This window comes from Dipodascopsis tothii (genome assembly GCF_038497935.1).
Source record: "Dipodascopsis tothii strain CBS 759.85 unplaced genomic scaffold V1510scaffold_2, whole genome shotgun sequence".
Taxonomy (NCBI): Eukaryota; Fungi; Ascomycota; class Lipomycetes; order Lipomycetales; family Lipomycetaceae; genus Neoaidaea; species Neoaidaea tothii.
In genome coordinates this window covers 1-25,692 of record NW_027117986.1, presented here as the reverse complement: position 1 = coordinate 25,692, position 25,692 = coordinate 1, and the positions used below count along the sequence as shown (strand labels likewise).

Sequence of the window (25,692 nt, the reverse complement as noted above, 5' to 3'; positions counted from 1 at the left end):
GCTTCCCGCAAGAGGCCTGGCGCCCGTGAGTCAGCGCATTGCGTGACCGCAGCGCCAGCCCAACGCGGTGCTGGTCGCCGGACCGCGCGCATATTCCCACTCCGGGCCTAGCCCTGCAGCGCCCGCGCGCCGCGACGTCCTGGCCCAGCCGCCGCGTCGGCAGCCAATGCGCGCCCGCGCCTGGCGCGAACGTGGCTGCCGCCGCCACCGCCCTGACAGCCGAACGGTCCGCGGGCCCGCGCTGCGTGTTCCGCTAGAAGCACGGCCTATCGCGATAACGGTAGCCGGGTAAACGTGGCGTCGTGGCGCCCATCATACCCGTGCTCGATTGCACCGGCACCTGCCGCCCGCATCACAGGGCTAGTCGCACGCCGTCACATATCACTGTCGCGTCGCGTCTTATCCTTATCGATGCGGCCCGCTGGCGCCGTGCTGCGGGCGGGCCAGTCGCCGCCGTCCACGCGACGCACGCCCTAAAAGCCTGCCGCTGTCGCCGTGACTCGCCCCACGTATGCGCCCGATCCGGCGCGCCGCAGCCTGCACGTGCCCGCTTGCCCGCTGCCGGTCTCCGCTCTGCGGCGCTGTCGGCGATAGCCGGCTCCAGCCACGCGCGGGGCTGACGCGCCGGCCACCGCCGCGCGCGCCGTCGGGTCGCCGCGACCCTGTGGCCGCCGGGTCGCGTCCTCGCGCGCGCCGCCGTCTCCCGCATGCCCGTACGCCGCGGTCTGCGGGGCGCGGCCTCGCCGCCCGATCACGTACTCCGCCTGGCGCACGAGACCTGTCTCGGCTATGTCCCGACGCGTGATCTCGCTTGGCCGGCACGTCACTGGCCCGGCCGGCCGTCGTCAGTTCTGCATGCGTGCGCTCATTGCGGGTCAATTGCCTCTGGCCGCGCCGGACTGCGCTGCCGTCGCTGGCCGGCGCTGGCCCGCCCACCTGGCCCGCCCATCTGGCCGCGCGCTGTCGTGCTACGCTTGGCACTGTGCGACCGGGCGCGTCGCCACTGGCGCAGATTGCGCCAGAGATTGCGCAGGGCCGCTGTCGGCCGGCCGGACATGCCGACAGCAGCCGCGTGGCTGAGTCTCTGGCAAAGTCGGGGGTGGCTTCTTTCGCGATAACGCGACACCGCGCCGGCGCCTGGGCGCGAGTTTGCTCTTTCGGCCATTCGGGGTGGGCCACTGGCCGCCCGGCGTGCCGGCTGGCCGCAGCCTGGATCGGCTCGACCCGGCCGCCGCGGCCAGTCGGACTCGGCAGACTTCGGCTGTCGGGGTCTAGGTTCTACGGCATTCGATAGCGCTCTATCGATTACGGTGCTCCGCTGGCTTGGCGTCGCTACCCGAGCCAGCCGGCGGGCGGGGCATTTGTGGAGGGGTCGCGAGTACCCGGAGGCTGCCCACTGGTCAGTGGACTAATTAGCCTGCGTACGGCCTTTTTACGGCAACGTCAAAGCGCGTGCCCGCGCCTGCCGCCGGTGACGGCGTTGCCCACGGGGCGCGGGCGCAGTGGGTGCGACAGGGGCACCCTGCCGTAGGAATCTGCATGGGCGGCGGCGCGGCGGCGCCGCGGCGGCGACTGGCGGAGGGGGGCGTCGTGCCTGCGCCGTCCGCGGTCCACTGCCGGAGCAGTGGCCGGCCGCCAGTCTCGACCTTAGACGGCCAGCCCAGACCGCTGTGGCGGCGGCCAAAAGCTGGCGCCGCCGGCGACGCGTACACGCTGGCCGGCGTGTGCCTCGGCGGCGTCCGACGCCCTCGAGACGGCCGCCATCCACTGGCGGCCGGTCGGCTCTCCCGTCGTCCCCGGGCCGCGGCCGGCGCGGCCTCAAACCGCAGGTTGCACAAACAAGCAGCGGCGTCAGCCGCAGGGCGCAGACAGCCGTTGAGTCAGGAGACGCCACCCAACAATTGGCAGCCGCCGTGCATAAACGTAGACAGCGGCCGCAGGAGCAGCGAGCCGCACGGGAAGCCGCACGGGAAGCCGCACGGCTCTGTGTCCGTGGGCGGGGCCAGCTCGCGCATCAGTCGGCTGGGGCGAACGTCCGGAACCGAGCGGCTAGGCCACGATCGCGGCTGGCGCGCAGCAGCGACCGCGTTCCCAGCGCAGGCCGTTGAGGCTGGCTACGCGAACAAGCTCGTGGCCCCCTGGTCCCCTGTCCAGCGCGGGCTCCACTAGCAGTCCGCGCGTGGCGGACACGCCCCTGTGGCTCGGTCTAGTCGCGTAGCCCGCAGCAGCAGGGGCGGTCGGGCGTGGTCTGCGCCAGGCGCCAGCGGCGCGGCACCGGTACGGCACCGGCCGCAGCCGGTGGGGCGCATCGGCAGCACCGGCGAGGCCAGCGCGGCCACGGCCACGCGGCCGATCGATCTGGCGGGCCCGGCTAGGGCGAACGGTGATCGACGGCGCGGGGCGGCCGGTCACAGACAGTCACAGGCGCAGGCTCGTTCCTGGTCACGAGCTGCATAGACGCGCAGGATCGTGCAGAACAATGCATAAACGCGCAGGGACGTGCATGGGGAGGATCCGCGCTAGCCGCGCCGGGCAGGCACATTCCTGACAGTTACCCGGCGGTCGCGTTGCGCGCGCCCGCTGCCGCGCGCCGCACGCGCCGCCGCACGCGCCGCCGCGCCCGCCGCCGTGCCCGCGCCGTCGCCGCCGCCCCCGCGCCGCCCGCCGCGCGTCCGCCGCGGCCGCACGCTGCGTGGTGTTTGTTTATCGACGCGCCACAGCGCCAGCGCGTGTTTCACATTCCTGTTCTACAAGTGTTCCTAATCGGGCGAGGTGCAGACGCCAGCGTACCTAACCGCCATAAATATTCCGTCGCGACGTCGAGGACGGGGTGCAGCAACATTCCCGGTGCCCATTCGCGTTACTCCCGCCGGCCGTGCTGTGTGGTCGTCGGCTAGTGGTTGAGGTTCAAGCTCGGGGTGTCCGGACGGCGCGGGCAGGCTCAGCGCTCAAAACTGCAGCAACGGCGACGTCCACCGCCGGGCTCTAGATGATCACAGGCCCCGACATCAAGCTCTGGCGGCGCCGCAGAACGGCCGATCGGACAGTATATAAGCACCCCACGCTCTCGGCTGCGCCTCTGGCGGACTCTCGCCGGCCGCAGAATCCATGAGCCGGTCGCCGCGATCCCACGCCCGGCCGCCGTCGACGCCGGCCTCGACCGCGTCCAACATCCTCAAGTCGCTGTCTTCGGTATACCTTCCGCCGCCGCCCCGCACGTCCTCGATCGTGGTTAACGCAAGCAGCCCGCCGGCGTCGCCGACAGCCCGGGACCCGGCGGCTGCGGCCGCGCTGGCCGCGCCCTGGGCCCCGCCGCGTCCGGCGGCCGCTCCGGCCCGCCGCGCGCCCTCGGCTAACAAAGAGAACGCGTACCCGGTCACCTTCTCGGCCCCCCTGGTGCCGGCGCCGGCCGCGCCGCGCCCGGCTGCGCGCGCGTTCTCGCTGCCGGCGTACACAGACCGCGCGGACGACCCACACCAGGAGATCCCGCCGCCACACATGCTGCCGCCGATCTACGACGACGGCTCCAAGCCGCCGTTCTCGTACGCGACGCTGATCGGCATGGCCATCCTACGCGCGCCGGCGCGCCGGCTGACGCTCGCCCAGATCTACAAGTGGATCAACGACACGTTTGCGTGGTACCGCAACTCGGACTCGGGCTGGCAGAACTCGATCCGCCACAACCTGTCGCTCAACAAAGCCTTTTCGAAGCAGGAGCGGCCCAAAGACGACCCTGGCAAGGGCAACTACTGGATAATCGAGCCGGGGTGCGAGTACATGTTTGTCAAGGGCCGCCCGCGCAAGCCGTTTGGCCAGGCTGCCAACGGCACGGCCTTTGTGGCGCCGCCGCGCGCGCTGTCGCCGGCCCCGCGGCCGGCGGAGCGGCCGGCGGGTGCGTTTGGCCAGTTCTCGACTGCGGACGTGTTTTCGGACGCGGCGCCGGCGCGCCCGGCGCCGTCGTCGGCGACGACCGACGACGACGCGGCCTACACGTCCGACGACTCGGACGACGCGCACGCGCGCCGGACGACGCGCGCCACACGGTCCGCGCCCAGGCGCGCGCTGGACCCGCCGTCGCCGGAGCCGGCGCCGAAGCGGCTGCGGCCGGCCCACCGCTCGCCGTCCGAGCCCAGCCCGGCGGCGACGCCTGGCCTGGAGCCGCACCGGTCGCAGCCGCGCGAGCCGCCGCGCGACAGCTTTGCCACGCCGCTGCGGCCGGCCTCGCGGCACTTCTCGGCCTCGTTCTCGTCCGTGTCGCTGTCGTTCGCCGCCTCGTCGTCGCCGGCCTCGCTCGCGCCGCCCACGCCGTTCGACAACGCGCCGACGCTGCCGCTGCCGCCCTACAGTGCCGAGAAGCCGTACCTGATCGGGCTCGACGCGCTGCAGGCGCTGCCGGCGTCGCCGCCGCGGCTGGACCCCTTTCTCCAGCAGCCGCCGCCGCAGCCGCACCAGCTGCAGCAGCGCGCGCAGCTCCAGCGCGCCCGCGGCGAGCCCCGCAGCGACGAGCTCGACGCGTCCGTCCTACAGACGCCGCAGCCGCGCGTGCTGGCCGCGTACTCGCCCAACACGTCGCTGCGCAACCACCGGGCCATGGTCCGGCTGCTGACATCGCCGACCGCGGCCATCGCCGACGGCGACGGCGCCAGCGACTCGCCCTCGCGGCGCATGCTCATCCACACCGAGCGCTACTCGACGCTGTCGTCGCCGCGGCAGTACGGCCGCCCGGTCTACGCGCTCTCGGCCGCGCAGTCGCCGCAGCGCGGCCTCGGCGGCCTCATCGACATGATCAGCGAGGAGCAGGAGTACATCATCGAGGAGGAGTACGACGAGATCTCGCGCGCGTGCTTTGGCTCGCCCGACAAGCGCGCCGCCCGCATGCGCGAGGCGCACTTTGACTACTTCCGCAGCCTGTCGTCGTCGTCGTCGTCGTCCGGCCTCGTCGAGGTTGTTGACGACGCCGCCGGCGCCGACGCCGCGCCCGAGCCCCGCGCGCGCGACGGCCGCGACAAGGACGATGTCGGCGGCTCGGTGGCCGACGTCTTTGGCGTCGACGTCTGCCAGGTCGTCCGCCGAGCCATGATGATCGACCGGCAGGCCCGGCTCGGCCGGGCCATGGACGCCGACACTGACGCCGACGACGCCTAGACCACCGTCGCTCTATAATTACCTGATGTCTGCTCTTTAAATTTTTGGATGGGAAGGGAGTTGAGGGGAACCGCGCGGACGCGCCCACAGACACTATCGACGATATCTGGTCATATATGTATTGAGACACTATGAACGTTTGCGGCCGCCTATGCTGTTGTTGCCGATAGTTAGATGTTAATGTAGCCTTATGATTTAGAGGGCCTTGCGGGTGGCTGTGCGGCTATATGCGTGCATATAACCGCAGCGGTGGCCTCTGCACGCAGGGCAGCCGGCCACCCGGACGGGCGCCGCCGGAGACTCGCACGTGGCGAGCGTCGGGTGGCGATCCCTTCGGGGGCGGTCGCCGTGTGCAGAGCTAGCATGCTGTATAGCCGCACGCAGCCATTTAGCCGCACGCAGCCATATAGCCGCAAGCTGCCGCAGTGGCGCCATGGTCGGCCCGCCGGACAGCCCCGTAGTCGCTGCCCACGACTCGCCCGTGAGCGAGCCCGGCGGCGACTCCGTCGGAGTGGCTGTCCTGTGCGGATCGGCATATAGCCGCAGCGGCTACCTGCGTGCGCCACACAGCCGCCCGACAGGGCCGCCCACACACGCCCACGCACTGCTCAGTCGCTGCTCGCGCAGCCGCGACAGCCGCACGTCACGCACTCGATCACGCGCTCCTTCTTGCGCGTCTTGCGGTCTTCGTCATCGTCGTCTTCGTCGTCGCCAGCAACCTCCGCGCTCGTGCCGGCCACGATCTTGGCCCGCGGCACACGGCACACGCACGTGGCATGGAAGTTGTTCTCCTTGGCCTGGATACACCGCAGACAGCACAGTTTTTCGTAGCCCTGCTTCTTCCACTTGGCGATCAAATTGCCGTCCGCGTAGCCCTGCTTCAGCAGCCACTGGTACAGCTCAGACGAGATCGCGCTACGAGTGTAGTACAGATCGTAGATGTACCGCGACCGCTGGTGGTTGAGCCGGAAGACCGGCCAGAGCGACTCGTTCTTCTTCTTGCCTTCGTGCGGAGTGTTTTCGACTGCGGTCAGCGCGATCGCGGCGGCACTTACTGTCTTTCATGCGATTGTTGAACTCCAGCAGGGTGTCCTCGATCTCGTCGAAGCCCTCGGGGGGCTTCTTCGTGCGCATCGTACGCACGCGCGGCATGGTGACGATGGAGAGAGGATTTGCAGGTGCAGCCGCAGAAGATGCGGCGGTGACCACGTGACGCTGGTGCGCCGCACGGCGTGCGGCGCAGTCACCCGGCCTCGCCGCTGGCCGCAGCACGAGCCGCACCGCTATCGCCACGTGATACGGCGTGACTCAATCATGCGCCACTGCCGGCCTGCCGCCGGCCGCCGTGCCGCTTTTGGACGTGCGATCCCGCGCCCGCCCGCCAGGCCCGCCCGCCAGGGGCCCTGGCGCGCTCTGCGCACGCCGACGCGTACGTCAGGCGCGCTGCCGGCAGCGTTGCAGCGCCCCGGACCGCATATCCAAACTGAGTCGACTAAGGCAGCCTGCACACCTGTCCGGCCCCGCTAGCGCAGCCACGCCGGCCGTCCCACCCGCTCATCGCCGTTGGGCCGGCTCGACGTGTCTGGCCATGGCGACGGCCGTGGCGGCCGCCGTGGCGGCCACCGTGGCGGCGCGGCAGCCGGCGACCAGCCGGTGGCCGTACCCGCGTCCCGTGGCGCCGCGGCGCCGCCCGGCGCCCCCCTGCACGGCCACGGCCGCGCCCCACGCGGCGCTGCACCGCCCCGCCTCGTCCCATCCCCAGCCGATAGGCCAGTGTAACCCGGAGCGGGTAGATAATTTAAGGTTCCGAGGCTTATCTCGTCTTCGTCCTGCACGCTTACAGGTCGATGCCCGGCGCCGTCGCGAGACAGGCGATGCACCGGTGCAGTTAGCCCGGGCCGATAGCATATGGCAGACTCCGTTGCGCGGTTTGGTCCGGGCCCGCGAGCGGCGCGGGTCCTCGGCAGCCCTTAAATGCGGGCACCCGGCTCCCAGCACTATCACGTTCCCTCGCCACGATGAGCACGACTTCTTCTTCGTCGTCCACGGCCGTGTCCGAGCCCGCGGACGCGGCCGCGCCCGCCAAGTCCATCGACTCGTACGCGCCTTTTCCCGGCGACGAGCCCAGCGATGACGATGAGGCGCCGCTGCTGTACCCGGTCGAATCCGTGGCCACGCTCGCGACCGGCGCTCGCAAGTTCCCGTTCTCGGGCATCATCCTCCGGATCTCGCTCGCCGAGATGAAGCGCCTGTTCCGCATGTCGGTGCCCGTCATCCTCTCGTTCACGCTGCAGAACTCGCTCCAGACAGTGTCCATTCTCATCGTCGGCCGGCTCGGTCCGCTCGAGCTCGCGACCTCGGCCTTCTCGTTCATGTTTGCCATGTGCTCCGGCTGGCTCATCCAGCTCGGCGGCACGACGGCCATCGATACCCTTGGCAGCGCGACCTACACGGCCGCAGAGGACCCGCACGAGCTCGGTGTCATCCTCCAGCGCGGCTTCTTCGTCTTCGGCGTGCTCTACGTGCCGATCTGCATCCTCTGGATGTGGTCCGAGCCCGTCCTGCTCATGCTCGGCCAGACGCCCGAGCTCGCGTACTCGGCCTCGCGCTTCCTGCAGTGTCTCATCCCCGGCGGCCTTGGCTACATCTACTTTGAGTCGCTCAAAAAGTACCTCCAGGTCCAGGGCATCATGCAGGCCGGCACGTACGTCCTGCTGGCGACGTCGCCCATCAACGCCATCCTCAACTGGCTCTTCGTGCACACCTTTAACGGCGGCCTCTACGGTGCTCCGCTCGCCACCGGCGTCACCTACTGGCTCTCGTTCATCGGCCTGGTGCTCTACTGCAAGTACGTCAACGGCTCCCAGGCCTGGGGCGGATTTTCCATCCGCGCGTTCCAGAACCTGGCGATCTTCTTCAAGCTGGCGATCATGGGCATCATCATGATCGGCACCGAGTGGTGGGCGTTCGAGGTCATCGCGCTCGAGGCCGGCCGTCTCGGCAACATTGCCTTGGCCGCCCAGAGTGTCGTCATGACGTCCGACCAGGTCACCTTCACGATCCCGTTCGGCATCGGCGTCGCCACGTCCACCCGCGTCGGCAACCTGCTGGGCGACCGCAAGCCCCGCAGCGCCCAGCGCGCGGCCTACTCGGGCGCGTTCCTGGCGGCCTTTGTCGGCTCGGTCGTCATGGTCATCATGTTCACGGCCCGCAACCTGTACGGCCGCATGTTCAGCGATGACATCGACGTCATCAGGGAGACCGCGCGCATCGTGCCCTTTGTCGCGCTTTTCCAGATCGCCGACGGCTTGAACTCGACGTGCTGCGGCGTGCTGCGTGGAATGGGCCGCCAGCACATCGGCGCCCTTGTCAACTCGGCTGCGTACTACATCCTGGCCCTGCCAACTGGTATCTACTGGGCTTTCCACGGCCGCGGCCTACCGGGCCTGTGGCAGGCCAACTGCGGTGCGCTCTACCTGGCCGGCCTGACCGAGCTCACTATCGTGGCCCACACCAACTGGAAGCTCGAGGTCCAGAAGGCCCTCGACCGTCTGGACGCGTACCCGGAGGGTGATATCGAGGCTGCGGAGGACGATTTTGATGCCGAGATCTTCGAGGGCCAGCCGGCCATGCCGGCCAGCCCGGCCCCGGCCAAAGCCGACCCGGCGCCCGCGGCCGCCCCGGCGCCTGCTGCCTCCCCGGCGCCTGTGGCCGCCCCGGTCACAACGACGTCCGCGCCGAGCCAACCGCCGGCAAGCAACTGAATGCATCTGCCTTGGCCCCTGGGCCTGGCGGACTGCTGTAGTCGGTCGCGTCCGGCGGCCTTAGGCCACAGTATATAGACGGTTATGACCATTAATGACACTTTGACGAGCCATCTGTTTCACGCGACTCGGTCGCGTCGGCGCTTTCGCGCGCGTCCGTTCGTGGGGAAGGGACGCGGCTGGGTGTTACCCGGCGTGTTCTTTGGGAGTAGTGCCCCTTAGGGCATGCAGAGCTTAGTTAGGGCTTTGGCTGTGGCGACTTTGCCACAAAAAGCAGTCACGCAAATGCATTATACCCCCAGGGCGCTGCACAAACAGTCATAATGCATATATGCGTACGTTTTACGCATTTGCGCCACTATTTTTGACCTTTCTGGAAGGTACTCGCCCGCGGCCCTCGTAATTTTGCGCTATCTTACACCCTGCCCTAACACTTCAGCGCTTTTTTTCTGTTTCCCTTTTTTTTCCACTCTTTCATAGATCGATTTTTATCACAACCATCTCTTTTATTTTTATTTCATTGTATATAACGACATAGCATAACAAGATGGTAAGTTCAGATCAGCAGCAGACGCTGGCAGCCGCCTGCAGTGTTCGAAGCCGAGACAAATCCCCAGAGAGCAGCACGGTCGCCCGCAACCATTGGCAATGAAAAAAATTTGTTGGCCTGTCCACCAGGTCGGACCTCTCGCTCTCTGACGGAAATGTCGTCGCACGACCCTGCAGGCGGCAACTGCTTCTTTTACGGACGGATTGCTAACGTTTTCAGGTTTTGGCTCAGGATCTCGTAAGTTCTTTTCGGCACTCTTGTGAAAGGCTGCGTGGCGACTGCGGAGTGGGACAGTTCCAGAAGTGGGCACGAAGCCTCCATGGGCCGACGCCAGTGACTCTATCTCCGACCGCGGGTGAAGGACGCTTGATGGAAGGTGCACACTTCCTCTAAGCTTCCCCGAGAACGCTCCGCAGTCACCACTACCGCACCTTCTGCCCCGCAATCAGCTACTAACCTATCCAGCTCAACCCCTCGCCCGCTGCCGAGCTCAAGAAGCACAAGCTCAAGACCCTCGTGTCGTCCCCCAGATCGTTCTTCATGGACGTTAAGTGTATGTACCGGCGCTCACGTCACATCCTCGACCGCCACTGACACACGCAGGCCCCGGCTGCTTCAACATCACCATCGTCTTCTCGCACGCTCAGACCGTTGTCTTCTGCGGATCGTGCTCGACCGTCCTGTGCCAGCCCACCGGTGGAAAGGCTAGACTGACCGAGGGCTGCTCGTTCAGAAGAAAGTAGACGGATCGCAACATTTTCGCTTTTGTGTTTTGTTTGTGTCATTCGTCCTTTTAATGAGTTAGTCGTCAATACAAAAGAAATCCGACATCGCGATGTCACATGGCTCTTAGATAGTGATTGTGGGAACATTTGGCTAGTTGTTTGATTGGAACACTGAAGAGCAGCAAAAGCTTTGTTTTCGATATCATGATGATAGGTTGTCAAAAAGTTTAGTAGCAATAAATGCCTACGGTTTACGATCGTGCCTGTAGACTCAGGAGGCGGAGTGGAGATGGCATTTCAGCTCTGGACGTGAACTCGATACTCCAGTTGGTGTCGTTCAGCGTGATGAACTGAGACCTTGTTGGTACGAGCCGCGCGGCCGGAATGTTCGAGCTGCGGCATGCGGCACGTGCCTGCAAATATGCAGCAACCCTGCTCTGCTAGATAGAGTGAGTGTGCCGGTCCGAGCCGAAGAGAACGCAGATTAGCTTCCCGATGCGTTTTCGATGCTCTTCGGTGGTGGTCCGACCGGAGGCTACTTGTTATGTGCAAGGGGGGGCATGGTGGGTCACCTATGAGGCAGGCGTCGATCACATGCTCGCGGGCTATAGCTCCTTTCAATGCTTTACTCAATAAGAAATCGGCAATAGTTTAGTGGCTAGAATTCTCGCTTGTCGCGCGGGAGACCGGGGTTCAATTCCCCGTTGCCGAGTTTATTTTTTTCGTTCTCGTCCTCTGCTCTCCTCGCGTCCACAGTGATGGTGCTATCCGTACGTCTCTAGCTTGGCGCCGCATTGGTCCTCTCAAGAGGTCTATTCCTACTCCTCGTCACTAATGACACATGCCAGCGCAGGGGTTGGCCGCAGCATCTCGGCCGCACGGGCACAGCAACAAACAAACAATAGACAAGGCCGTGACTGCCAGTCGGCGTACAAACAATAGGCCCGGCCGTGCGGAATGAGCACCGCAAACCACGATGCCACGCCCGAGCAATAGACCGTTGGCAAGAACGCTGCCGCGCCGCGGCAATGACGTCGGGTGCCTGACGACCGTAGTGGCCGCATCTGGGAGCCCCGTGCCTCGACCGGACACTGTCTCAGCGATGCAATTTCCTGTGCCTAGCCGGTCACAGGTTCGCTCAGGGATGCCACAGCGGCTGATCAAGTTCCAAACACGGAGCGTACCAGCGCGCGCCAGTGCGCGGGCGCCTAACGGCGGGCACATTCCGCGGCGAGATGCAGGCGGCCGCGCGCTGGCCTCGATGCGGTGGAACGTAAACACGACGGGCCAGATCCGGCGGATGCGCGGATGCCAGGGGGAGGGGTGCACGTGCACGTTGCCATGGCAACGTCGCCCGCGTGCCTGAGCCGTCCTGCCGGTGCCGCAGCCACCGCGGCGCCGGCGCCCCGCCGAGCACCCGTCGCCACGGCTCCGGCATCCACCGCCGCTGCGTCGTCCGCCACCGCCGCGGCCGCGTGATTGTGCCGGAGTGGCAACAGTGGCGCCGTGGCTCTGTCGCAGCACTGACGACGCCAGCCTCTTGGCTAACGCACAGCCGCACCGCCTATGCAGCCCGGCCGCGGCCTTGGCCTGTCAGCACGTCAGGCGCCGCCAGTCGGAGGATTTGTTCCATGCGGCTCACACCTAGCTGGGCTAGTCGACCACGTCTGGTAAGTACAGCCATGCGGTATACGCGGCACTGGTCCCAGACGGGCCTAGTGCACCACTCATGAGCGACGCCGCACGCCCACGCATGGTCCTGCGTGCCCCCGCCAGCGACCCAATCTCTAGCTACTGCACGGCCGGCCCCGGCTAGGCCACGGCCTCGTCGCGTCGCGTGGGCCGAGTGCGCGGCCGTGGCGATTGCCGTCGCGGCGCGCGGACGACGTCTAGTCGCAGTGACGCCCCTCGCGTTCAGCGCCCCCGTGAGAGTGAGCCGCAGCCTCCACTCGCCGGGCGCAGGCCCGCCGCTAGCGCCACCGCCGCCATCCACCGCGGCTGTGGCTGCCGTCGGCTTGCGGCCGCTCCGCGCCCGTCCGCGTGCGCCGGCTCCGCCGCGGGCCGGGCACACATCTGCCCGCCCTGGGATAATAATAGCACGCATTCGTCAGCACGCCACGTTCGGCCATCGCCCCGCGCCTTGCCGTTCCGGCTAGTGTCGCCGCACGCCAATCTAATTTGTGTCCTGGTTACTCCTTTTGGTGGCTCCTGCCGTCTGTACGCCCGCCCTGCTGCTGCCGTATGCACCTCCTCGCCGCTACCGCGCTACGCTGCCTGCGCTGGCCTAGCGTCTGCGCGACTGGCGCACTACGGCTGCGTTGCACGCAGCTAACCGCTTGTGCCCACCCACCGTCAGGTTTCAGACCCGAATAGGTACTGTCTACGCCGTATCGGCTGCGCCACTAGTGTCCTTCCAGGCCGCTGTAAACACACAGCCTTTCTCGGCTCCTCCTGCACATGCTCCTACGCTCTGTTTACTTCGGCCGCCGCCGCCGCCAGGCTCCTCGACACGGCCCCGACACTCTCGCCGGCCATCCGCCCACCGCATCGTCGGCTGTATCGCCCGAGACTACCTACAAATCGAATAAGATCACACATTAGTAAAATTAGATTTTTATTCCAACTACGCTAACCGCATCTCCCCTGTTTTTCGTTTTGGTTTTTTTAATTCCTGAGCCCTTTACCTTAAATTCCCTCTTAGTAGATTCCCTAGTTTTCTACTAGGGCGCGCAATCCAGACAGTCGTCGTTGCCGCTGAGGATTACTTTTAAACCATCGTCGGTTCCGCTTTCTCTTGAGAATCTTTTCCTCGTACATTCCATTCTTTGTAGATTACTTGTTTAATCGTTCAATTTAGTAAGTGAAGGGCGCGCGAAGACTTGAGAATTGGCGGGCGACGCGGAAGCAGCGGAGGACCTACGAGAACCCAGGGAGGAGCGGAAGACAGGGGAGCCGGGAGCCGGGCGTGCGGAGCCGTCTGGCCGGATGCGCGCAGTCAGTGACAGCTGGCCTGTGGTGTGCCTCGGGTCGCTCGGCGCTGTCGGGCGGCCAGAAGGCTTACCATCCGGTCGACGTCCGCTCGGCGGGGAAAGCCGGCCGCTGTGTGGTACTCGCTTGTGTCTGTGTGTGACGGGCGGAGCGGGCCAGTCCACGCGGCTGCGCAATTGCCTGGGCCTCGTGCCGGGTGTCGCGTGGTGTGGTCCGGGATGCAGCGCGTCCCGCCAGCGCAAGCGCGTTTTGCCCGGCCCGACTGCGAACCGACCGGGGTCAGCAAGCGGCGGAACCTAAACGGCGTCAAGATAAATATCTAGGCGCACCCGCCGGCTCTGCTTCCCCCTCATCACTACTGCTCTCGCGGGTCAATTCGCTGGTTCTGCATTCGCCACTGCTGTTCTATATATAGCATTCGCATCCTCCCGACCGCATCTCGCTGACCGTCAGATTCATAATGTTCAAGAAGCTTTTGGTCTCCTCGCTGGCCCTGGCTGCCTCGGTCAACGGTAAGTTCTCGCGGCCCGGTCTGAACCGTAATCCAGGCACGGGCGCGCGTCAGGGTAACGGACGGTGCTGACGAACAGCCGCCTCGACCTGCAACAAGACCGAGTTCGCGATCACCTCGCAGTCGGACCTTGACGCTCTGTCGTCGTGCACGACCCTCACCGGCGATGTCATCCTCTCGTCGGACATGGTCACTGCCAACCTCAACGGCATCGAGACCATTGCCGGTTCGCTGACCGCGTCGAACTCGTCGACCCTGACGTCGATCATCGCGCCCGACCTCCAGACCATCACTGGCACCCTGAACCTGAACACCCTGACGATCCTCGACACGATCTCGTTCGCGTCGCTGTCGTCGATCGGTGCCATTGACTGGATCACCCTTCCCCACGTGACCGGTCTGTCGTTCAACACCGGTGTCACCTCGTGCCCGTCGGTCTACATCTCGGACACGTCGCTGACGTCGCTGGACGGCATTGACCTCTCGTCGGTCACGACCCTCGACCTGAACAACAACCTGTACCTGTCGGAGGTCTCGATGGACCTGTCGTACGCCTCGAACTCGATCGACATCTCGTTCAACGGCAACTCGGCCACCATCTCGTTCCCGTCCCTGCTGTGGGCCAACAACCTGACCATCCAGGACGTCGAGTCGGTCTCGATCCCCAAGCTGTCGACCGTCAACGGCTCGCTGCTGCTGATCAACAACACCTTCACCTCGTTTGAGGCCTCGAACCTGACCACCGCCGGCGGTATCACCATCGACGACAACGATGAGCTCACCAACATCTCGTTCCCCAAGCTGACCACCATCAACGAGGCCGGTCTCGAGATCGCCAACAACTCGCAGCTCGACGACCTGTCGGGCTTCCCCGTCCTCAAGACCGACAACGGTGCCCTGACCCTGTACGGTGACTTCGACAACGCTACCTTCCCCGACCTTACCCTGGTCAAGGGTGCCGTTACCGTCAAGTCGACCGGCGACTTCTCGTGCGCCACCTTCAACAAGATGAAGTCGTCGAGCAACATCAAGGGCTCGAAGTACACTTGCTCGGCTGCCTCGTCGTCGACCTCGGCCTCGTCGACCTCGACCTCGTCGTCGACCCACGCCGCCTCGTCGTCGTCGGCTGCCTCTACCACCACCTCGTCGTCGTCGGCTGCTTCGTCGTCGTCGGCTGCGTCGCCGGCCCTGGTCGGCACCTCGTCGACCCTGGTTGGCGGTATCCTTGCCGCCATCTTCTTCGGTGTCTTCTAAGTGCCCGGCGGTCCATAGTGTAACACGATCCCGGTAGTGTGGGCTTCCCACGGTCAATTGAAATCTTCTTTCTACTCGCCCTCGCGGGCCCGTGGCCGCGGCACTAGTTTATACTTATCAATATATATGTAATAATCTCCTGCTTGGTGTAATGTCTTATTAGTTAATTTTTGGCAGGGCCTGTTCCGTCGTTGAATGCACCGTGCCTGGCCGCACGTGACACGCACGTGCGCCACGTGCGCGCGCGTCGTGCGGCTCGTGCGGCTCGTGCGGCTCCAGCGGCCCGCGCCCTCCGCCCGGCGACCCACCCAGCAAGGGGGCCAGGGGCGTCCGCCGTCACCGCGCCGTCGACCGCTCTGGACGCGCGTAGCGTCACTGGCGCCTCGGCGACGCGTTGTGCCGCCGGCCCGGGCGTCGCGGCTTCGCCGAAATACGAGCGGGGTCTCACCCCGGCGTCCTCGACGCGCCCGACGGCGTCAGCCTACCGAGCCGCCGGTGCACCGCTAAGGTGCGCCGGCGCGCCCCCAGACCGTATGGCGCTAGCCGGCCGTCGGCCGCGCCAACGTGCGCTGGGCCCGCGCTACTGGAGCGGCTGCCTTGCCCTATCCGAGCTTACCCGCGGGCGCGGGCCCGCGTTGCCCGTGCTACCCGGACGTGCGCCCGGCCGGCGGGCTACCCGGCGCGCAGGCGCTACCCGGCCGCGGCGCTCCGCCGGAGGCCCGCCGCCCGCGCCACACCAGCCACCACACCACCCGTGCGCCACCTCGGCGGCCCACTCCTCTCCGGCCATTCCAGGCCTCCCCCTACGCCCACAGACTGCATTTATACCATTAAGATCTATTACTCTAGTTGCGCCTATATAATTTTCATCAACAGACAAATGCAAGTCCCCTGCTTCCCCTCAATTGATCAAAGCAATTCTTTTAATAAACGATCCGAGCGGCACGCCGCCGGAGTTACTCGTTAATAAAAAAAAAAAAACGGAAAGCGATTTGAACAAGACCTCAGTTGACAGAGACACTATATCGTAAACAAAGTCCACATCGAACCATACATAATCCCAGACAAGTACTGTAGTTCTCATCGGCAGGCTAATCATTCAAATGCTTATTCTATTTAACATATACACTGAAACCGTCATTAATCTCCAAGATCCTGTCCAAATTTCTTTTCCTTTTCTTTTTTCAGTTTTGATTAATTAGTATAAGCAGACGTACTGGCTGGCGGCCGACAGGTCATGATATCGGCCGCAACCCCGTACAAATGCATATATTATTTAGAAACATGCCCCAAAATCATCCCCGTGAATCATAAACCACATTCATAACAAAACAAACCCATCTAATAACCAGAAAGTGTAAAGTGCCATTGCTGCGAGAACAGATGAAGGCAAGCGATACGCTTACCAGCCGAAGTTCTCAGAGTAGAAGTGGACGTCCAGACCGTCCCAGAGGAGCTCGGACGAGGCGTTGCGGGCGTCGCGGACCAGCGGGGCGGGACCGCAGCAGGCAACGGCGACCTTGGCGCCGGGGCCGGCAGCGATGATCGAGTCCTTGACGTACTTCTTGATGTCCGGGCGGCCCTGCTCGGCAGTGGCCCAGATCTTGAAGTCGACGTTGTAGTTGTCCTTGAGGTCGACCCAGTTGGTGAAGTCGCGGTTGGGGACAACCCACAGGAAGTCGACGTCGGGAGCCGAGCCCGAGTAGTACGAGTTCGACGAAGCGAGCTCGATGGCCTCGGGGTAGGTGTACGAGATACCGGCACCACCCGCAAGCAGGATGACACGGTTGCAGCCCTCGAAGGTGGGCGGCGAGCCGTAGGGGCCGTGGAAGGTGACCGAGTGCTCCGACTTCTCCGACAGGAAGAGGTCCTTCGAGAAACCCTTGCGGGCACGGATGATCAGGTCCAGAGTGTTGGGGTTGGGGGGCGAAGCGATGGTGAACGGGTGCGCCTGCGAACGAGCGAGCTCGTTGATGGTGACGTACACGTACTGGCCAGTCTTCCAGTGGATCTCGCGCCAGGTCGAGTTGCAGTTGAGCGACAGCTTGACGGTGTTGCCCGACAGGATGGTGGTGTGCGCAACAACGTGGTGAGCGTTCTTGAACCGGTTGATTCTGTCCCAGACGAAGATGACAGCCGACGTGATGACGTACGGGCGGACACGCTCGAAGTGGAAGTACAGAAGGGGCAGCGAGGCAACGACGACGTAGACGTGGATGTAGAGGAAGAACTCGTAGATCTTAGCGCGGAGCGGGGCGAACGACGAGATCAGGATCAGGATCCAGCCAATCGAGGCCAGGAAGGCGACGAAGATGGTGGTGACGTGGAGCATGACCGAGATGGGCGAGGCCATCGAGTAGCACACAATGTGGCCAACAACCGACAGGCAGACAATGCGGCCGCAGTGACGGTGAAGGATGTTGTAGCCCTCGTGCGACCAGCCGGTCCACTGGACCAGCAGACCAGTCTTGGCACCCAGAACGAACAGCAGCGGCATGTTGACGACAGCCAGCAGACCGAAGCGGTCACCGAGAATGGTGCGGTGGCCAGTCGATCCTGCGGTCAGCGCCGAGCGCGTGCGACAACTTACTGTAGAAGGCGTAGAACAGGTTCAGGGCCAGGTAGCCGCCGAGAACCAGCATGGTGCCGTAGGCCTCCGAGTAGCGGCCCGGGGGCTGGTACAGCAGCACCGAACGCACACGACGGTAGTAGAGCGTCATGCGGCCGGGCTTGCTGGACTGGCCAGCAAGCAGCGGCTGCTTCTCACCACCGCTCTTGAAACGGATCGAGTAGAAGTACGAGAAGGCGACCAGCAGGAAGATGCCGACGACGATGATGTTGTACGTCGGGGCAAACATCCGCGAGTAGCCCGTACCAGCCTTGATGAAGTCACGAGGACCCCGGTTGGGGCTGAGCTCGATCGGAATCTTTTCGATGAAGTAACCCATTGTTGATTCCTTACAGTGGTAAGACTAGAGGAATTACTGATGGAAGAGAGGATGAGAAAAAAAAAGGAAGGCAGGTAAAGGCATAGGATATAAATGAGCAGCGGCGACAACGCCGACGCCGTCGTCGGCCGATAGGCTCACTAGGACGGGCAGGGGGGCAGGCGTGAGAGGGGCAAAACGAGCATGGTGGCCCTGCACTGGGCGCCCTAGGACATACTAGCCACGTTGGAGCCGGCTAGAAAGACGGGCAGTATGAGCCACGGTCTCGAACTAGACAGGGCCAGACAAGAGTAAGGTATTGTAGATTTGTCAACGCGGCGACGAGCCCGCCGCCGGCGGCGCCCACTTGCCCTAGTGCGGGAAGACACCGCGACGGACGTGGCTGCGGGCGCGGTCGCTATCGAGCCGCCGGTACTAGGTGCGTTCTCGATAATGCCAGAGATAATAGTGCGGAGATACCGACAGCGCGAGCGGTACGGACGAGGGTACGCCCGGGTACGCCGTGTACGGCCGGGGGGCGCTGGGTACCATCGCCTGTGCGCGCTGCGATACGCTGCGGACGTGTGGCGTGGGGCCACCGATCGGTCGTTGGATCAGTAATACTGTGCCGGGGCGGCCGACGTTGTGTGTGGATGGCCAAATATGATGTACAAAAGGTACCATAGACGTGTGTGCTTGGGCTAGCCTAAAGGGGAAATTCAATGATGCGCGCTTGAGCTTATTTGGCCTATCCGAACGTCTTGCCGCTGATAGATATGCGCGTCCATGCAAGATAGACGGGAACGCTCCCCATGAGGCTAGCGTTGCTCCATTATCTCTTGGCTTGCCCGTCCGGGGCGCCGTGCGCCTGGCGCCCTGTGGCTTGCCGCTGACGAAGACGGCTGCGGGCGCGCCTGCGGCCAGTGGACCGCGGCGGCCACGGCCGGGCGTCCAGACGGGCCGCCGACAGACGCCTGGCGGGGCCGCTGCCCGGCCAGACGGGCGGCCGGCCGGCTAGTGGTAGCGACCGCTATGTGTCAAGTAAACTTTGGGCATCGCGAACGGTGCAATCCAGGGCACTGGAACCGTTTGTGACTGTGAGTGGATACGAATGCGACCCAGCCGACTGGTCGGCCGCCCGCCTGGGCCACTGGACCCCAGTGGCCAGGCCACCGCCCGGCCGGCCTCTGGCCAGCGGCCGCGGCCCCGCATCCGGCGCCGCTCGTCCACTACGCAGTGGCCGCGCCGCCGGCCGCCCGTCCTCCGACCGCCACGGGCCCCTGGCGCCGCCGGCGCCGGGCCCCTCGGCACGCGGCCGCCCCCACTGGCCGCCGGATCACAGCCTCTAGCGTCCGTGGTCGGCATGCGCGTCATGGGCTCTCCGCCCACGCCGGCGGCCAGAGATGACCACAAATTGCTCGTCAGCCCGCTGGCTGCCATTAATAAGACCTGCAATCGGCCCAGTTCCAGACTCGTCCGCGCCAGTGCTCTGAGAGTCCTCAGGCGGTAAGTGCCAGTGCTAGCGGCGACGCGCCGCCGGCCGCGAGCGGTCCATTCTTCCGTAAGCGGCCGTCCAGGCACGGTTGCTACGTCGTACGACCCGCTTTGGGCCCACCGTAGGCTGTTCCGGGCCCGCTCCAGCGCGCCGGCGCCAGCGCCAGGCTGCGTCCGGCAAGCGGCCGTCGCCTGCTACTAGTGCGCTGGGCTGCCTCTTTCGGTCTCCAAGTGGGCCTCGAGATCTGATACTGCCGCGGTCCACACTGCGGCCGCCTAGAGGCCCGTCCGCTCGCAGCGGCCACCGCCATCCGCCGGACGTCACGCAGGCGCAGCCGCCGTCGCCGGCGGGGTTGTCGCCTCTACAGGGGCCTGGCCGCCCGTCGCTGATCGGCCCGACCGCTTGCCACCAGATAGCCGGCCATTCCGACAGGGTGGCGACCGCGACTGCTGTTATCAGATCCAGATCAGCGCGCCCCGACTCAGGCCCCGCATGCCGAGTACGGCCGCGGCGGAATGTTGTCGCGCCTGTTGGCCGTCGCTGGCCCAGACCGCGCCTCTGTGTCAGCGCAGCCGGCAGCCGTACATATATCTTATCTGATCCGCCGCCTACGTTGCCGGCGTGCGGCTCCGCCGCCCGCACGGCAGAGTCAAACCTTGGCCGGGCGGCTGGCGCACCCCTCGCTGGGTCGATCGCCAGCCTCGCGCTGATCCTGTTGCTCCCGGGCGGCTGGTGCCGCCTGCTCGTTGGTGCTGGTGCTTCGGTGCTCGGCCTTGCCAGCCTTGCCATTGCCGTACGCAGTGCTGGCCGCGCGCCGGCTGTGCGGGAGGTCCGTGGGATGCACGGCCACCCGCACGGCCACCCGCATGCGGCGAATGTCATCGCCGACTCGGCCTCGCAGTCCAGACTGGGTCTTGCTGACGAATGAGTCTCGCAAATCCTAAACGTGCGTCGACGCCCAGTCGGCAGGCGCGGTCGCATTTGGCTAGCGCGCGAGAAGGGTACGCCAACATGTACCGAGACACGGCTGGGTTGGGTGCCCGGTACGGCGGGGTACCGTCGGACGCCACAGCTACACTTGCACGGCTGCTCCGACGGGTCGCGCGCGGACCCGGGTACGATCGGCAGCACACGGCTCGCCCGCGGGTCGTATCGGCAAATCGCGGGCCACGGCCCGTCATATGACCTCGCCGCCGCCGATGGCGTGAGTCCGCGTCCTCGTAGCCGTACAGCCCTACCGGATCGGCCACCGGGCCGGGCCATGGCGTGGTCGTACGCGACCGGCACGCGACCGGCTGCTCGCGATAGCACGGCGTCAGGCCGGTGGCGACGGGGGCGCAGGCGCAATGACCGGTGCACAATGGCAGTAGGCAGGCCACGCACCGCTACGGCCAGGCGCTCGCCACAGCGCCGATCCGGGGGCCTGGCCGGCGGGCAGCGCGGCGGCGTGGTCGCCGTCGCGGTGCGTTTCCTGCCGGCGGCGCTCGGCGCCACGTCGGCCCTCGCAGCAGCGGTCGCGTGAGCTCGGCGCAGATCGCAGCGCGGCCGGGCGGCGCGCGGCCGTTCTAGAACGTGCCGGGGCCTAGACGCGCAAACGCGTGCCCCGCACGCGTGCGGCTCACGGGTCGGCTCGGTCGAGCAATCGTTCGTCATTAACTGTACATATTCATGAGTGTTCCGGTATCGCATAAGTTCGTGAGAGTGTCCTTGGCCGGTCTACAATATGACGCACATCTTGCGCTTCGAGCGGCGGCGGCCGTCGGACGAGCGCTTCGAGCCGTTGTTGCGGCTGCTGCGGCGCGAGTCCGTCTCCGGCGACTTCTCGCTGGCCAGCGCCGTCGGCGTGAACACCGACTCGCGGCGGATGATCTGGCGCACGAGGTTCATGTAGATGTCGTCCACGTTGTGGTGCACGCGGGCCGAGCACTGGGTCAGCGGGCGCGCGCGCACACGTACCTCGAGATGGGGGACGCCCCAGGCGCCGACGACGTCGGCCACGTCGGCCGCCGACACCGCGCGCTGGCCGTCGAGGTCGGACTTGTTGCCGGCGACGACGATCGGCACCGACCGGCGGTCCTTGATGCGCGCGATCTGCTCGTGCAGCTTCTGCAGTTCGCGCAGCGACGCCGCGTCGGTGAGCGAGTACACGAGGAGGAAGCCCTGGCCGTTCTTGATGTAGAGCTCGCGCATCGCCGTGAACTGCTCGACGCCGGCCGTGTCGAGGATCTCGAGCACACACGTGCGGCCGTCGAGCTCGACCTGCTTGCGGTACGAGTCCTCGATGGTCGGGTCGTACGAGTCCACAAAGACGCCTGGGGTCAGCGCGCGCGGCGCGGGGCGTACCTTGGGCGAACCGCACGGTCAGCGCGGACTTGCCGACGCCGCCGGCGCCGAGGACGACGATCTTGTATTCTGCGGTCAGCGGAGCCGCGCGCGCACCTACCGCGCATGTTGTCGGCCGGGCCTGCGTCGGCCGTGGCCCGCACGGCCGCGGCCTGGGCGCTCGACGCGGTCGCGTCTGTGCCGCGCCTGAGTTCTGGCGCCATGGTGCGCTGGACGTGCTGTGGTGGCCGCTCGATCGGGGCGTCTGGAGGTGCGGGTGCTGGCCAGTGTCGTGCAGGTGGCGCGTAAACACAGTAAACAACCGGGAGGCGGCGAAAGCGCCAAAATTTGCGCGCGCGAACTCTAAAGGCGGGCGGCGCGCTACGCCGCGCCGCGACCACCACGCTGGAGGGCGCCCCTGCCGGCGCCGGCGGGCCGGGTCGCGGCGGCGGAGCGCGGCCGGATCGGGCGCGGGCCGCCGGCGCGGGCGGCCACGCTGCAGCCGGTGTCTACCAGCAGCCAGGGATGCCGCGGCCGTTGGCCGCTCGGGCGCTAGCCTGCATCTGCGCCGCCGGGCTGATCGCCGTCTGTGCGTGCGCGGCAGGGGCCGGGGGCCCGCGGCGCACCGCCGCCGCACCGCCGCGCGCCACGCGGCCATTCCTTCTGCCGCCGCGGCCCAGTGCTTAGCCGGCCCCCCGCAATTACCCGGCCTAGCGTGGCCGCCAGGCACCCAACGTCCCCGGCACTGCGTTCGCCCGGCCATCGCGCTCCACGCAACCGCGCACCGGGCGCCGGCCCTCGCGATGCGGGGCGCGTGTGCCGCGCGCCGGCGTGCCCGGCCGCCCCGCCGCCGGCCCTCCGCCCGCCGCCCGCCGGTATAAGAGCGCCCCGGCGCTCCACAGCCGTCAACCTCGTCGTCCGCAGCCGTCTTCGCAACCTCGCCAGCCCGCTGTAAAACGCCCACGATAAAAGCACGCCTCCGCGGTCCCGTTCGCCAGGTCTCCGTCTTCAATGTCGTCTTCGTCCCTTCCCGAGCAGGCCGCCACCAAGCTGTCGTGCATCGTCATCGGTGCCGGCCTCGGCGGCCTCGCCGCCGCCATCGCCATCGCCCGCAAGGGCCACTCGGTCACGGTCTTCGAGCAGGCCCCCGCGCTCGGCGAGGTCGGCGCCGGCATCCAGATGCCCCCCAACACCACCTGTCTCGTCGAGTACCTCGGCCTCACCGACAAGTTCGCCGGCCACGTCGTGCTCCCCCGCGCAGTCTCCATGCGCCGCTTCGCCAACGGCGCCCTCCTCGGCTCCACGCCGCTCAACCCCTTCCTCACCAAGCGCTACCGCGCGCCCTACTGGCTCATCCACCGCGCCGACTACCACCGGATCCTCCACGACGGCGCCGTCGACAACGGCGTCGACATCCGCATCAACTCGCGCGTGGTCGCCTACGACGACGCCGCGCCCTCCGTCACGCTCGCCGACGGCTCGGTGCACACGGCCGACTTTGTCCTCGCCGCCGACGGCATCCGCTCGCTCGTGCGCTCGCTCATGATGCCCGAGCTCACGGACGAGTACGTGCCGTCCGGGTCGATCGCGTACCGCACCACGATCGACGCCGCCAAGATGCGCGCGCACCCCGAGCTCGCCGAGCTGCTCGACTCGCCGTTCACCAACTGCTGGATGGGCCCGGGCGGCCACGTGATCGCGTACCCGATCCGCAACAAGACGCTCTACAACGTCGTCATGCTCGCGCCCGGCGACGAGCTCGAGGACGGCCTCTGGGCCAACAAGGCCACCCGCGCCGAGGTCCTCGAGACCTACAAGGACTGGGACCCCAAGCTCGTCAAGATCCTGGGCATGATCGACGTCGTGCTCAAGTGGAAGGTGTGCTACCTCAAGCGGCTCGACACGTGGGTGTCGCCGTCCGGCAAGCTCGCGCTGCTGGGCGACTCGGCGCACGCGACCGTGCCGTACCTGGCGCAGGGCGCGGCCCAGGCCATCGAGGACGGCGTGACCGTGGCCGAGCTGGTGTCGGCCGCGCGGTCGCCCGCGGACGTGCCCGCGCTGCTGCGGCTCTACGAGAAGGTCCGCGAGCCGCGCGCGACGCGCGTCCAGCTGGGCTCGATGCGCAACGCCGACTTCTGGCACCTGGCCGACGGGCCGCAGCAGCAGCGCCGCGACGCCGACATGCTGCGGCTGGCGGCCGCGCTCAACGACGAGGCCGTCGACCTGCACGAGTACGTGCTGGACGAGGAGGCCATGGCGCGCGCGGCCGTGCCCGAGTACGACATCAAGAACCCCAACCCGTGGTCGGACGTGGTCTTCCAGCCGTGGCTGTTTGGCCACAACGCCGTCAAGACGGCCCAGTACTACCTCAAGCAGGCCGGTTACTAGCTCAATCACATGCACTTGATGTGGACCAGGTCCGGGTTCTCGCGCCACTCCTCGAGCGTCACCCACATCTTCTTGAACGTGCCCAGCCCGGCGAGGATCGAGCCGCCGATCCAGGTGCTGTACTTGCGCTCCGGCGGCGCGTAGATCTTGAGCTTGGTGTCCCTGGGCGCCAGCCGGCGCATCTCGCCCAGCAGCCGGTCGCCGAAGCCGCGCGTGAGCGTGTTGCCGCCCGAGAGCACGATGTTGCTGTAGAGCTGCCGCCGCAGGTCGAGGTCCGCGCGCCGGATCGACTCGGCCACGATCTCGTGCACGCCCGCGCACTCGAGCCCGACCGTGTCGGGCTCGAACATGATCTCGGGCGCGCGGAAGAGCTCGCTGCCGAGCCGCACCGTGTTGCCGTCCGGCAGCCGGAACTCGTCGCGCCGCTCGGCCTTGCGCAGCTCGCGCTCCTCCCGCCGCACGTCCGCCGACACGTAGCAGTGCCGCTCCTTGATCGCCCGCACGATCTCGCGCTCGGCCGACGTGTTGAGCACCGCGCCGCCGCCCTTGCGCAGCAGCAGCGCCAGGTGCTCGGTCACGTCGCGCCCGGCCAGGTCCACGCGCCGGATCCCGCTCGTGATCGCAAAGCCCTCGTAGATCGGCACCGTGTGCGACACCCCGTCCCCGGAGTCCAGCACCAGCGCCGTCGCCCGCCCGGACGAGTACAGCGACAGCACCGCCTGGATCGACGTGAAGAGCGCGGGCACGTTGAACGTCTCGAAGAACACCTCCGCGGCCGTGTCGCGGTTCGCGCGCGGGTTGAGCGGCGCCTCCGTCAGCAGCACCGGGTGCTCCTCGGGCGTCACCTTGAGCTCCTGCGAGTACACGTGGCTCCAGATCCGCTCCATGTCGTCCCAGTTCTTGACGATGCCGTGCTCCACCGGGTACCGGATTTTCAGCAGCCCGCGCAGCTCCTGCGCCCGGCTGCCGATGAACGTCTCGCCCTCGACCGCGCCGGCCATGATCCGCGTGTGCTTCGGCCGGCCCACGCTGCCGTCAGCCCGCCCGCGCCGCACTTACTAGGAGGGGAAGAAGCACTTGGGCTCCTCGTCGCCGGCGAACCCTGCCTTTATCTCTCCGGAACCCTGCCGTCAGCGCTGCCTGCGGGCCGCGCCCGCTGCTCACATTGTCGATGATCAGCGGCTGGTTCGTCAGCACGCCTGTTTCGTCCATCCTGCCGCGCGGACGCTGTGTCGCGCGTGTGCGTCGTTGACTTTGTGTGGTTAAGCTAGCGCGCCGCGTCTGCCAAACACGGCATATAGCCGCAACGTCACCCGGACGCCGCGGCAGATCGTATAGCCGCTCCGGGCACGCCGGCCGCTCGGCCGGCTGGTGAGCCTCCGGCGGCGACTCCGTCGAGGGTGGCTGCCCTGCGGGCAGGGCGGCCGCGTGGCGCATAGCCGCAGAGGGGAGGCTGGTGAGCCTCCGGCGGCGACTCCGTCGAGGGTAGGCCCTGCGGGCGGCTATGCGCCACAGTAGCGTGTGCGACGAGCCTCCGGCGGCGACTCCGTCGAGGGTGGCTGCCCTGCGGGCAGGGCGGCCGCGTGGCGCATAGCCGCAGAGGGGAGGCTGGTGAGCCTCCGG

General features: G+C 66.5%; 10 protein-coding genes and 1 non-coding gene across 11 annotated transcripts; 6 read left to right on the top strand and 5 right to left on the bottom strand.

Moving 5' to 3' along the window:
* Positions 1-3,498: 3,498 nt before the first annotated feature.
* V1510DRAFT_405650 (uncharacterized protein) lies at positions 3,499-5,145 on the top strand (the record flags this gene model as incomplete). The annotated part of the gene is made up of 1 exon (XM_066932345.1): positions 3,499-5,145. The coding sequence occupies one exon, from the start codon at positions 3,499-3,501 to the stop codon at positions 5,143-5,145; it is 1,647 nt and encodes a 548-aa protein (XP_066791338.1).
* Positions 5,146-5,753: 608 nt separating this feature from the next.
* Positions 5,754-6,297, bottom strand: V1510DRAFT_405649 (G10 protein-domain-containing protein; the record flags this gene model as incomplete). Its single annotated transcript, XM_066932344.1, has 2 exons — positions 5,754-6,169; positions 6,201-6,297. 2 exons carry the CDS (start codon positions 6,295-6,297, stop codon positions 5,754-5,756), a joined length of 513 nt encoding a protein of 170 aa, XP_066791337.1.
* A 1,088-nt stretch (positions 6,298-7,385) lies between these two features.
* V1510DRAFT_443712 (mate-domain-containing protein) lies at positions 7,386-9,293 on the top strand (the record flags this gene model as incomplete). Its single annotated transcript, XM_066935665.1, has 2 exons — positions 7,386-8,715; positions 8,754-9,293. The coding sequence occupies 2 exons, from the start codon at positions 7,386-7,388 to the stop codon at positions 8,948-8,950; spliced, it is 1,527 nt and encodes a 508-aa protein (XP_066791336.1). The 3' UTR covers positions 8,951-9,293.
* An 8-nt stretch (positions 9,294-9,301) lies between these two features.
* Positions 9,302-10,438, top strand: V1510DRAFT_409708 (40S ribosomal protein eS27). The gene is made up of 4 exons (XM_066932604.1): positions 9,302-9,459; positions 9,679-9,696; positions 9,925-10,012; positions 10,063-10,438. The coding sequence occupies exons 1-4, from the start codon at positions 9,457-9,459 to the stop codon at positions 10,200-10,202; spliced, it is 249 nt and encodes an 82-aa protein (XP_066791335.1). The 5' UTR covers positions 9,302-9,456; the 3' UTR covers positions 10,203-10,438.
* A 386-nt stretch (positions 10,439-10,824) lies between these two features.
* V1510DRAFT_t6 lies at positions 10,825-10,896 on the top strand. Its single transcript has one exon. It is a non-coding gene; the product is annotated as a tRNA-Asp (tRNA).
* Positions 10,897-13,632: 2,736 nt separating this feature from the next.
* V1510DRAFT_424585 (uncharacterized protein) lies at positions 13,633-14,937 on the top strand (the record flags this gene model as incomplete). Its single annotated transcript, XM_066935103.1, has 2 exons — positions 13,633-13,684; positions 13,763-14,937. 2 exons carry the CDS (start codon positions 13,633-13,635, stop codon positions 14,935-14,937), a joined length of 1,227 nt encoding a protein of 408 aa, XP_066791334.1.
* A 1,250-nt stretch (positions 14,938-16,187) lies between these two features.
* V1510DRAFT_162757 (FAD-binding domain-containing protein) lies at positions 16,188-18,092 on the bottom strand. The gene is made up of 2 exons (XM_066930366.1): positions 17,528-18,092; positions 16,188-17,493 (listed from the first exon to the last, which is right to left on the bottom strand). The coding sequence occupies exons 1-2, from the start codon at positions 17,883-17,885 to the stop codon at positions 16,340-16,342; spliced, it is 1,512 nt and encodes a 503-aa protein (XP_066791333.1). The 5' UTR covers positions 17,886-18,092; the 3' UTR covers positions 16,188-16,339.
* Positions 18,093-19,327: 1,235 nt separating this feature from the next.
* V1510DRAFT_162753 (uncharacterized protein) lies at positions 19,328-20,860 on the bottom strand. Its single transcript, XM_066930365.1, has one exon. The coding sequence runs from the start codon at positions 20,620-20,622 to the stop codon at positions 19,384-19,386; it is 1,239 nt and encodes a 412-aa protein (XP_066791332.1). The 5' UTR covers positions 20,623-20,860; the 3' UTR covers positions 19,328-19,383.
* Positions 20,861-20,990: 130 nt separating this feature from the next.
* Positions 20,991-21,962, bottom strand: V1510DRAFT_409693 (P-loop containing nucleoside triphosphate hydrolase protein). Its single transcript, XM_066932603.1, has 4 exons — positions 21,803-21,962; positions 21,703-21,771; positions 21,316-21,671; positions 20,991-21,285 (listed from the first exon to the last, which is right to left on the bottom strand). Exons 1-4 carry the CDS (start codon positions 21,903-21,905, stop codon positions 21,076-21,078), a joined length of 738 nt encoding a protein of 245 aa, XP_066791331.1. The 5' UTR covers positions 21,906-21,962; the 3' UTR covers positions 20,991-21,075.
* Positions 21,963-22,465: 503 nt separating this feature from the next.
* V1510DRAFT_409688 (3-hydroxybenzoate 6-hydroxylase-like protein) lies at positions 22,466-24,146 on the top strand. Its single transcript, XM_066932602.1, has one exon. The coding sequence runs from the start codon at positions 22,693-22,695 to the stop codon at positions 24,067-24,069; it is 1,377 nt and encodes a 458-aa protein (XP_066791330.1). The 5' UTR covers positions 22,466-22,692; the 3' UTR covers positions 24,070-24,146.
* V1510DRAFT_359099 (actin-related protein) lies at positions 24,075-25,281 on the bottom strand (the record flags this gene model as incomplete). Its single annotated transcript, XM_066930959.1, has 3 exons — positions 24,075-25,098; positions 25,129-25,193; positions 25,234-25,281. The coding sequence occupies 3 exons, from the start codon at positions 25,279-25,281 to the stop codon at positions 24,075-24,077; spliced, it is 1,137 nt and encodes a 378-aa protein (XP_066791329.1).
* Between the last annotated feature and the right edge of the window lie 411 nt (positions 25,282-25,692).